Source organism: Excalfactoria chinensis, chromosome 2 (genome assembly GCF_039878825.1).
Source record: "Excalfactoria chinensis isolate bCotChi1 chromosome 2, bCotChi1.hap2, whole genome shotgun sequence".
Lineage (NCBI taxonomy): Eukaryota > Metazoa > Chordata > Aves > Galliformes > Phasianidae > Excalfactoria > Excalfactoria chinensis.
In genome coordinates, this window is record NC_092826.1 from 120939244 (window position 1) to 120951362 (window position 12119).

Genomic DNA, 12119 nt, shown 5'->3' on the forward strand with positions numbered 1-12119 from the left:
GATATAAGTGCACTTTTCCTGGCTAAATATCCTGCTGATTCCCTGCACTGAACCGTATCAGAATTCTCAATTCAAATCACTTTAAAAAACGTCTAACCTTATCACTTAAAAACCACCTCAAGTGTTTAAGTTTCAAGTGTGCCTCACAACAAACTGCAGCATAATGCTTGGTATATTCAGAGCTCATTCCAAATAGCAATATTTAGTGCTAAGAAAAAAAACAAACAACAAACCCAGAGGTTTATACTTCTAACTTTCTGATTCCTAGAAACAGAACAGGAAAGAAGAACAACAAAAAAAATACGAAGCCTCTAAATAGTATTGAAAATTCTTAAAAAGGGAGAAAATATCACCCTATCTTGCTGGACATACCCTTGCCAGAAGAGCAGCTGGGGTATTTTATGTGGTGTTGGAGCAGAACACCACTGCTGTCCTTCAACACTCAAAGCTGTTAGCCACACGTTGCAGCCTGCTTTCAGGAGAAGCCATGTGTATGTTCCTCCCCAGGAACAGAAAGCTGGAATCTGGGGTTCAAAAGCAAACCTATTTCCCAGGCTGGCAGACTTCCCCAGCTGTCAAGAGAGATTAGTAGATCTCATAGTATCACCAAACACTTCGTGGCTGAAATTAAGGTGATTTTAACTAATTCTATGTCTGTTTGCCATTAAGTAGCAATGAATCTGTTGTCATATCATGCTGTTATTTCATTTTAAGAAAAAGCAGTACACTATATGATTCTGGACAATTTGATTATACTTGCTTGATGAGGAATTTAAGTGGGGGGAGGGCAAAGATAGGAAGTGGTTTCTGAAAGAATGCCAAATTTTGAGAATCAAATTTCCTGAAAATTCAGAAGTGTGAGATTTAGCAATTTATTGATTTTTTAGCAGCTGTAGCATTAACAATAAGTTGGCAGGTGGCCTAGGACTTCTCATTTTGCTTATTTAAATGAAGGTGGAAGCAGGTGTCCCTCAACTGGAAGAGGCAGCTGCACTCCCAGCTTCAGTGAACCCATTTGTTTTCTTTGACATTCATTCACTCAGTAACTTTGCTCTCAACTTCTGAGCTTTCAAAAACACTGGGCAAGAAGGATTAGGGTGTAGTCATCTACTGTCTCCTCTTGAATGTACTTCAAGCCATGTGCAAGCTATCCACATTGGCAGCCTTTGCTCTTTGTAGACTCTGTGCTGGGCAGAAGGGAACCCCTTCCTGCAAAAGGCAGCTAGGAGGAGACTTGTAGAACACACTGCCTACAACTCTAAAAGAAATTTAGGAGGTTGTACTGAAACAGCTGGTGACAAAGTGTGAATGAATAAAGGCAAATCCCTAAAAGATCAGAGCTGCTTAACACCTGCATACCGCACACCTTTTTTAGAGAAAAAAAAAAGCCCACAATGTTGACAACAGAGAAGGCTGAAGAATGATTGGGAGTCAGGTACAGAAACACTGAATGTGAGCAATGCTATTATTATATGGAAAAAGCAACACTGCATAGGTAAGTTTTAAAGACTTCACTGCATTATCAGAAATGAAGATGTCACATCAGTAAAACAAGGGTAACTACAAAAGTTAGAGGGAAAAATCAACCTCTCAACAGTATAGGTGCAGTTGATCTCTTGAATTATGTAAGGAATGCAGAACAGCAGCAGGATTTTATCATTAGGGTAGTTGAAAGATTGCAAAACAACAACAATGTGGAAATATTGGCCAAAAAAAAAGATAATGTGAGGAAAAAGTAGTAGGCAGCTGTGCTGAATATAAGTGGTAAATGAAGCCCAAAGAAGTGATGACTCTAGGAAGAAACAGATGTTTCACTATTCTGAGTTTTCAGCTCAGATTCACATTCATTGGCCAGATAGACATTCCTTACATGATTGTGTAGTCTAAAGATTTCATGAGAGACCAACACAAGACAAACAAAAGAAGATTTACCCTGGCTAGTTATTACCCTGCTTGGAACCACCAAGCAGCTGATAAAGCAGTATGATAAAGTGAGGTCAGCAGCACCACATCTCTACCCAACCCTCTCCGTGAGAATGCAGTGATACTGGTGCATTATAACTGTTGTTCACCAAATATTTTAGTCACCAGACCAAAGCAGATTGGACCAAAATGCTGAGGATCCTGAGTATTCAAATTATTTAGGCCTCCTCTGAAGTAACTGGGGCAACCTGCTGTATGTATGCACACCAGGATGAGAAATTTAGGATAACTAAAAGATTGACAAATTCTCTGGCTGCATTCCCACTGATTTCATTGATGGGTTAGTTCAGTGATATAAAATGTACCTTTCATTTTTCATATGAGAGGAGCACAGTTACCAGCTGCTGCACAACAATTACCTTCTGGACACATGGGTGAGGGGGACACGCAACAAATATGATATGTGCTATGATGAACACGAGATACAACATATTTAATTTTTTATAAGGTTCTTTTTGTTACCTTCTATAAAATTGCCCATTTTTCTATCCCTGCATTTCTTCCTGAATCTTTCTTGAACAGAAACAACCAACTACAAAACACTATTAAGTATGACTGTATAACAACAAAGTTAAAGAACAACATCTGTTATAAAGTTTCTCTTAGAACTATTTGACTCTGACATTTGACTCATAACAGCCACACAGCAAATATACTACCTGAGAGCAAGAGATGATGAACAATAGCTTTCCTATCAGTCAACATAACCTTTTCATAAGCAAGAACGTGTGTGAGAAAGGATGGACTTAGCTCCATATTACTAGTTGAACTACTTAAAACTTGTCTAAAGCAAGCCTGCTGATTTATATTCCTGATAATGGCAACTCTGAGAAAAGCAACTGACACTAAAAATATTTTCAAAACAAGACCTGACTCAGTGACCTCTCAGATCTTGTAGCACCATACACAGATATTCTTTAAAAGTGGCTCACAAGATGCAAAGATTAAGGAGCCGAGGGGCTGTAGATTGAAATTCCCCAGCCCAGTGTAACAGAAGACAACGTGATTAGAAATGATACTAGCAAAGTCAACTAATACAGATATATGGACCATCATAGGTTGTTCTGTACCCAGAAGAGTTAATAGAAAACCCACACCAAATCCAGACTTGGCAGCACCCCGGCAAGTTCTGTGAAACCCTGTGGAGAAAGACTGTGTGAAACCCAAAGAGAACCCACAGAAATGTGGAAGGGAAGACAGGAACTGAGAGCCTGAGGGACACTTTCCATGGACGTTAATACTGTTCTGACACAAGACTGCAACTCAAAACACATCAAGAATGTATCGGCATAACACATCAAGAATGTATCGGCATAAGAATAAGAACAGAATATCTTTAATGACCATGAAAGTAATTAAACAAGTGTTTTAAAAACATGTCTTTCTTTAAGACACAGTAAAGTTTAATCAAATTGAAAGTTTACATGGTCAGCTGTTTTTTGACCCAACTAAAGGTAGAGAAATTTAACCTAAAACTTTCAGCACAATAGATGCCTCAAAAATTTCCTTGATTTCTCCTCCAGATGTAATTATTTTGAGGGCCGCCATATTTATGTGAGCACCACAAAACTCTTTTTGTTAAGAATTTACATTGTGCTTCTCTGCTCCATCAGGAGGAAGGTTTTAGAGTTTACACCACAGCTGTTTGGATCATGTTGTGTACAGAAAAAGTACTGTGAGTCGTTCTCATTATGTCCTCATTATACAATATATATTAATAGTTCTCTCTAGTGTACTCAGAAACAGACCTCAACTGCCAGAAATACTGCTATGCAGTGATAAACATATATGCGCACTCTAAAGACAAATGGTGAAAATTGGGCATTTTTCTTTTGACAACTGGCAACTAGAAATCAGTTTTGCTATTGCCTGTGAGTTATTTTAATTAGAGAACTCAGAATACTGTGAAGGAAGAGCCAAAGCAACAAGAATGAAACCTAATGCTTATTATCTGGAGCTATTTATTTCACTCTCAAACACCTGAAAATACCTACTGCATTAAGAACCTAATCAGGCAATTCACCTACTCTCAACTTCAGTATGAAAGTTCTTTTTTTCAACATCTAATGAAAAAGAATTTCTTTCTTTTTTGTTTTGGTAGATTTTTTTCTTTCTTTTTCGCACTTTTAAATTTGTTCAGTACTTCTCAGACATTTTCAAACAAGTGCAGCTTATTTTCCATAGGTTACTCTTCTAATAAAAAGACAACAACAATAAAAAGGAGAAAAAAGAATAAAAAATTGAGATATGTTCTGAAATTGTGTTCTCTGTACAAACTACATGTGCAATGACAGCACCAACAGTGGACACACAGGTATTACTTGATAGTGTTTTAATATATAATATTCAAAAATCAGGTGAGCTTACATAGATATTTTTTGTGTAGATCAAATTAATGCCAAAGTTATTCAACCACATCCATTTAGCAAATCAGGAAAGCAGCAGATCTGGACTAGATAGACTAATGATAGCACTTGAAAACCTGAAATCTCAATAAATAAATAAGCTTATCTGCAGATTAGGATTTTGTTCAGATAAAGATGTTAATCAACAGCTTGAATAAATGTCAGTGATAGCTGACTACAATCATATGGCACGTGTTCAGCATCTTGATAAATTAAGATATACTCCAGGGTACTGATTCAGGAAACACTTGAACAGGTATCGAAGTCCATCTTTATTCAAATTAGCCATATTGCTTATTTGCAGTATTGCAAAGTATACTTTTTATGTACATGCATACCTTCTACTAACTGCTGAAAGGGGATGTTTCCCTGAAATAATATCTATACAACGATAAAATAGATATATATTTCTTCCAGTCCTTAATAGGGAAAGAAAAATTAGCCTTGAAATCTTTTAGGGAACATGTGCAGACAGACAGCACACATCAGTCATATTCTCATAACCTCCTTCTAAAAACATCATCTCAAATTGCCAAACAGTGACTTTTAGACATTTTCAATAGTGACGATGTTTGACCTTGAACTACAGATTATAAGTAACAATTTTGGCAATCAAGATGCTCTTCAGAAAACCTGCTTGGAATGCAGTTGGATATAAGTAAATGAGGAAAAGAAAAGAAGATTATGGCTTATTAAACGTTGCTCCTTTATGTATGAAATGGAAAGAGAAGGCAATATAAGTGCTTGATATCTCATCATTTATCTTCCCTAGGAGATACAGCTAGCATATCAGAGCAGGTTTTTGAGTAGTCCTGTATACTTGTATAGCACAATATTGACTTGAAGAGTAAGTTTTAAGATAAGAGAATAACACTACAGCTAAGAACAGGCTTCAACCTAATTTGTAATATACACAAATTGCTTATCATTGCACTGTTTTTCAGTGTCACCTGCATCCAAAAACATTTGAAGTTACAGCTCTGTAACACATATGGATACAACCTGCACAGAGGAAGATTTTACATGGGCACAATTTGTGTGGTGTATGGGGCCAACAAGGAAGGTGCCTGCAATGACACACACATGTAAGTAACCAGAGCTGCACTGATTTACGCCGGCTGAGCCTCAGCACATTTTTTTTTAAGTATTGCCTGTAACCACCCTCTGGAGGGACAGATGAGCCTAGAAAAGAAACAATGCTTCTTTATAATTATAGACCATTTGTCATTCAGCAACTGAAATATGGCAGATACTGAAGAAACATTCCAATTCCAAAGAAAACCACAAAGCCATTGCATTTCACTGAACCGTGTCTTAATTTGTTTTCTTATTCTGATAGCCAATTACTCTTCACATTTTGCACTACCAAGCTGATAATGAGCCAAACTCTAGGGGTTTGGCTCAGAGTTAGCAGGCTGAATGAGAACAATTCCCCACAAGCAAAGGATGACACCTGTATTAGAAGGAAGCCACCAAAACCAGTATGGCACATCAAGTTGTATGACTGCCTGATCCAGCACCCAGACATCCTTTGAAAGTCAACAACAGGGTCATACATCCATGCATTTTTTCCCCTCTGCTGCCAGCTGGTAGCTCCCCCAGCAAGTGCCTGTCATGTTCTACCGAGTGTTTTTATGACACGGAGGTTACTCCTCCCCTCTTCTAATAGTATTGTTAATAGTGTGCAAGATATATAAATTATCATCAAGAACCTTGTGCACTCTTATAAGGGAAAAAGAATACATATGCATTGACAGTAAACAACACCGTGCAGGCCAAGTTAAAATTAAGCTGAAAATCTTTCTAAAAATCTCTTAAGAAATCCATAACCCTTTAGAACAAATGAATAGATACAAGATTTTTGTTTGTTTGTTTTAAGACCACTTTATTAATTCACCATGTGATAGTTTATAATTATATTCATTTTAAGTTTGGCAAAAAGCATAGATAGCCTGGAGAGGAGCCATGTAAAAGTGGTGCCAGTGCAAAACCTGCAGGCAATTACCATAAAATACTGAACATGAGCTAATGACTTCAGAGAGAAAGCTTACAGCTAGATAAGCCTTTCATTTATTTAATTATTTCAGCAATGCTAAAAAGCAGTGAAATATTTTGTGTATTATTATAATAATGTGAAATAGATGTAAATTGAATGCCAAGATGTAATACATTGCCCTCCTCTTGTTCTACATACACGTTGTTACTGAAGAGAACTCAGCAGTTTCAAAAAAAAATTGTGTTGGCATCACGAAATCATCAGTGGGAGGAAAGCAGAGAGAGATGGGAGGAAAACAGAACTCCTTCCCTTCACCCCCACCAAGAAAGAACAATCACTTTCACAAAGATGAAGAAATTGTCTTGAATCCAATTCATCATCGGTAGCATTCAAGACACCAAAGATGTTACACCTACGGAAAATGAAATTTCAGACCAGGTCCAGCCTTACAAGTGCATCTATTTCATCTGATATGAATAAGCTATATATCAGGGCCAAAGTAATTAACATACAACAGAAAAAAATGTGCGTACTGTATAAGGAAATAGGAATAGAAGACCAATAAAGGTAACTAAACATCTAATTACTGAGATAAACTTCAAAAAAATCCCAGTAGTTGGAATTATTCCTCCCTTGGGCCTGGCTAGTTTCCCCAGAGACATTATTAACACAGTGTACCACACAGCAGGCTTCCTATGGGCTCTTCATAAGCTAAAACAATAGTGAGGCTTGTTAAAATATATTATTTCTGTCTTTAGAGGATATACCTGACATGAAGCAGCCCTTTGGGTTCAGAACTAGAGGGAGAAACTTTGCAGCTTCACAAACGCCTGTTACTATCTAAATCTTGAAGGAAACTACCTATGATCCTGCTTTACACGATTCATTAGGCAGGTTATAAATATATACTAGAGAATATATTGCTAGCATTTTAAATCTTCAATACGAGAAGCAATACATATGTTTCCATTTTAAAACAAAAATTCCATTTGAAAAAATATAGTTACTGGAAACTGCAAACCCTTGCAAATCTTTGCTGTTCAGCTCTATGAAGAAAGTGGTTTCGAAATCACTCTTTGGAATACCAGGCTGCTGGGCTGAACAGAAGCACATTGTTCTCTTTAAATTATATTTAATACTGTGCGTGATGGCACCCAACAGAGCTATAGCACCCAGAACCAAGAGCAGGCCCTACTTTTTGCAATATGTGTGTCAGGAAGGAGTTTCAGGCTCTGAGCTCCCCACTGTGCCATGTCAACTACAGCAGAAAAACCCACACAGGGCACCCACGCAGCCATCCTGTCTGCAGACTGAAGGTTCATTTACAGAGGAAACATCATTTAAGAGCCATTATCCTGCACAGAGATCTGCAAAGTATTAGAAGAACTACTTGTGCATTACTCTCACAGTGCAATGTAATTTTTAGTGTAGCTGGCACCAAGACAGTAGTTCAGCCAACACAAAGATTATTCCCTTATCAGGAGGGTTTCAGAGCCCAAGAGGGAAATTCACTTTGATCTGTAGTAGCTCACCAAAACCTCAGGAAAATTGGAAGAGACTGAAATACCTTCCCACTTAAAAAAAAAAATCTCTAGAAGAAAAATAAAGCTAGCACAAGGAATTCAACATTGATCTGGTTTCAATCTGTGAAGAACACTGAGTATCAAAGCATATAAAAGCATACCCTTACATCAAAACCAGGGTGTACCCAAGCTGGTGCTTCCAGCATGGCTCAGGGTGAGACCTGCATAGCACACCACAGCCTCCCACTGGGAGCAAAAACTAAGAGCTGCTTAGCTGTCAGCTCCTCTGGGGACAAGGCTCACAAGCAAGCATTTGGTGCAGTTTTTACTTCCAGATAAAATTAAAGCCATTTTTACAATGGCAAGTTCTCCTTGATACAGAAAACCTTTAAGTCTTCATTTACAGAAATGCATGCTAATAAATGATCAAAAGGAAGGATCTGTTGATAAAGAATGCAGCAACCTTGTATCAGAATCCATATAATATTTCCCAGTTTTGCACAGATTTATTCAGATCCAACAGACTGCCTCACATTTTCCCTTTTACCAGGGCAGAATGGTTTCTCTCTTCTTCAGTCTCATGCACATATCACAAGACTAAAGAGCAGTGCTGAGATTATCCTATCAGATCATTACTCCAGCAGATCTAGCATCTTGTAACAGAAGCTTGGGCTGCTAATCTCAGAAAATGGTGAAATAGTTTTCTGGATCTTCTCAGCTATGCTAGGATACATGTGAGGAATAATAATGGCACATCACTTCTGTGATAGCTCAAGGCACAAGACTTGTTAGCTTTTACGGTCCGCAATTATGGATTTCTCTCCAATTGTATATAATACAGTTCTAGCCAGGAAATAATCCAAGTCCCAATAAGCAGGAGAAAAGTATGGCTAAAGATGTAGTAGTACACCGATTAAGCCAAATCATCCTGCATTAAGACATTTTTTTTGCTGTTAAGCCTTTCTAAAAAAGCAACCTACTCAGAGGTGTTATTTTCCTTTTACTTGGTAAGTACTTTTTCTCTTTGTAATTATTTGCACTTTTAAATGTATGTGGGGGAAAAAGCAATCATATTATTAGATCCAAACTGTGACAATAACAGTATGCAGCCTGCTCATTCACAGGGGCAGCAACTCTACTGCTGCTCTGTTTCAGAGAAAAGATTCTCATTTATAAACCCTTGTTGTTTTACTGAGTTCTACTACAGTAATGGAAACTGAGCATGTTTATTAACAACAGCTCTTGCAACACAAACATAAAATCAGTTTATATTCCTGTTTATAAAAATCCACAAGTGCCTAAAACAATAGAAGTCAAGAAATACACATTTAAAAAGATGCCTTCTTTAAGATAACTGAAAGACCAATCTCTTTTCCTAATCTATTATACACAATCACTTAATCAAGCCATTATTAAACATAAACATCAGTCATAACCAGGAAGAAACACCGTGCTGTGCTGTGTTGAATCTACTCTTGCTATGTATATATTTAAAAATGCCTATGGTAGAATTATGTAGAAACATTTACAGAATCTCTTTGCCTTGGACTTGACAGCCACTGAAGCAGCATACATACAACATATTCTATTTTAATCTATATAATAATGGAGAACTATACAATAGGAAAATAAACAGTACAAATTTCAAACTATTACTCACATTACATAGTGTTTAGTTTTCCTAGTTTTCTTAGTTTTTAGTACAACATAACAGATTTCCTGAAAGTTCTGATCTGCAACCCAGACTCTTGCAGGCCATGAAAGTGTGACTATGTCTGATAACAGTGGCAAGAGATAAAACAGAGATTAATGCAGCTTTTGGTGCATGTAGCAAAGGAGAGGGTTAAGAACAAAAGCATCACCAAGAAGGTGGGCTGCAGCCTTTACCATGAGGAACACATTACTGGTGGATGTTGAAAAACTGAACTACAAGAAGATTTGTGGGAGAAATCTTGTAGTGGTTGATCTGGTACATTATGGCTGTAAGTCTTCACTGTGAGAAGTTAACTATATTAGTTATCTTGTGTAACAACCTGATTAATTTTGTACTTCAGAGTAGTTAACTATTATACTGTACATGATTCATCAGAGAATGGATTTAATCCATCTCTTCAAATACAAAAGCAAAGAAGAATAATCTTTTGTTTTATAACTTTTAAATAGATAAATTTTTAATGATGCTTAGAGTACATTAGGAAGGCATTCACTGAAACTGTTTAGCTAAGGGTAACTAGAAAGATTAACTCTGATTTAACAACAGATCATAAACCTATTCTTTCTCACTTTTTCTCCTAAGGTTTGTAAAAGATCAAGTTATAGAAACAAGATTAATAATTTATCTCCTGCTGTTTCAGCACTGTCCTCAGTATTTCAGCTTCAATTTGAAAATGGAATCATAAAATTGGGAAGACTCAAAACTCACTGTGGGATGTATTTGTTTCAGCATTTTGACACATAAACAGTTGTAGGGAATAGGGAAGAGGAGGGAACACAGGAACAAACAGAAGGTTTATAAAAGATAGATAAACATAGAGTTTTATGACATACCTAGTACCAAAAAACATGTGAAAAGGGGCACTAATTCCTGCTGTTATCAGTCTACTCTACATCCAACACAGACAAGCTCACTAAAATTTTACCATAATATAAGAGATGAAACACAAGAGAAGAATTTTTATTTCAGAGTTTTGCGTTGAACAACAGGAAGAAATTTCATCCAAATAAATGAGAGGCATAGTTTTTAAAAAGAGGAACTCTAAAACTGGCCCAGTAGTTGCTAGCTTAAAACAAACACGCTGGCAAACTAACAAAGCAATTGAGCACATCACAAAAACTCTTGAAGAACTGCTTCTGGTTGGGTACATTGCAGCACAGCTATTTTTCCTTAGCAGAGGTTTTTGTATTAGCCAAGTGGGCAGAGTATCAAAATACTTGACATGAAATGAGATATTTCTATATCATGGTCAAATAAAGTCTTGTTTTATAGATTTTTTTTTTCAGTCACTCCTAAGAGCAGGTGATAAATTCATTGATGTTCCCCAAAAAAGAGAGGTAATACAGGCAAGTCGGAGTGAAATTAAGACCACAAGTTTTATAAACCCAATAGGAAATCTTTTTTTTTTTTCCCCTTTCTCTTCATATGCCATAAAAGAATTCCAAATAAATCATGTGTGTGTGAAATAAATCTGGCTTATGACAGTTTAATCTTTAAAAGCAAGGCTGTACTCATGTTTTCCTCAGAAATTTGTGGTCAGAATCAAAGCAGATTGACAGGCTGAGGGAAGATGCTGTTCTTACAATATCTTCCCCCCAGCCAGTCCACCCACACACATTACGAAGGGTCCAGTGCACTCTATGAGCAGCATTATGTCTGTGTGAGTGCTTCCCAGGGAGCACATACATGCTCCCAAAGAGACTGCAGAAGTAGTAGCCAAGAGCTCCCATTGGACTTGACTAAAATCCCAATTTCTGACTTCCCATTTTCTGTTCAATTTTCTGTCTTGCTCTTTCCTTTGCATGTTTATCTCACAGAAGAATTCTTCCCACTGACATTACAACATTAGCATAAAATTTACAGCAAGCCAATCAAAGCTGTAGTTTTTGATCACTTGTAAAGTGAGCATAACAAGGCAGTTCGATTTCCATTGGCTTACAACTGGAAAACTATTCTTCTGCAGCTATATAAGAATCTTTCCTTGGATTATTTGTAAAATGTTTGTTGAAAAAAATAATATTGTACAAGATCTGAACATACTGAAAAATCCTCAAGAATATACAAAGTAAATTATACCTAGTTTGTAGACTAGACTTCTGATCCCTGGCTTAATCAGCAACTTCATTCCTGACACAAATTCATACACAAACATTTGCCAGCCATTGTTTTGGGTATGTTATGTCAGCAAGAAAGAACTCACCAGAAATATCCTTTCAAGTTGATCTTGAATGTCTTTCATTCCTGGAAAAGCAGCAACCCCTTGAATCATTTCTACAAAGATACATCCCACTCCCCTACAGAGGGAAAAAAGGAAAAGCATGCAATATTAGAAGATTTATTTTAGATTAAAGAGCTAAAAACAATTATTTGTCTCTATCATCAATATTCAAATAATGTATTTTATTTGCATTATATTTTAAATCAGTGCCAGGCGGAATGACAAGCACTTGTACTTACTGAAAAACAATGTACACAAATACTTTGTTTTGTGGGTTTTT

General features: G+C 36.8%; 1 protein-coding gene across 5 annotated transcripts in view; it reads right to left on the reverse strand.

Annotated features, from left to right (window-relative positions):
* CDK14 (cyclin dependent kinase 14) overlaps positions 1–12119 on the reverse strand; it is a 296113-nt gene that overhangs the window by 108396 nt on the left and 175598 nt on the right. For all 5 annotated transcript variants that reach the window (XM_072328324.1, XM_072328329.1, XM_072328328.1 and 2 more), the window contains one exon: positions 11822–11915. In XM_072328324.1, the coding sequence (XP_072184425.1) occupies positions 11822–11915 (94 nt within the window). The remainder of the gene's footprint in view (positions 1–11821; positions 11916–12119) is intronic.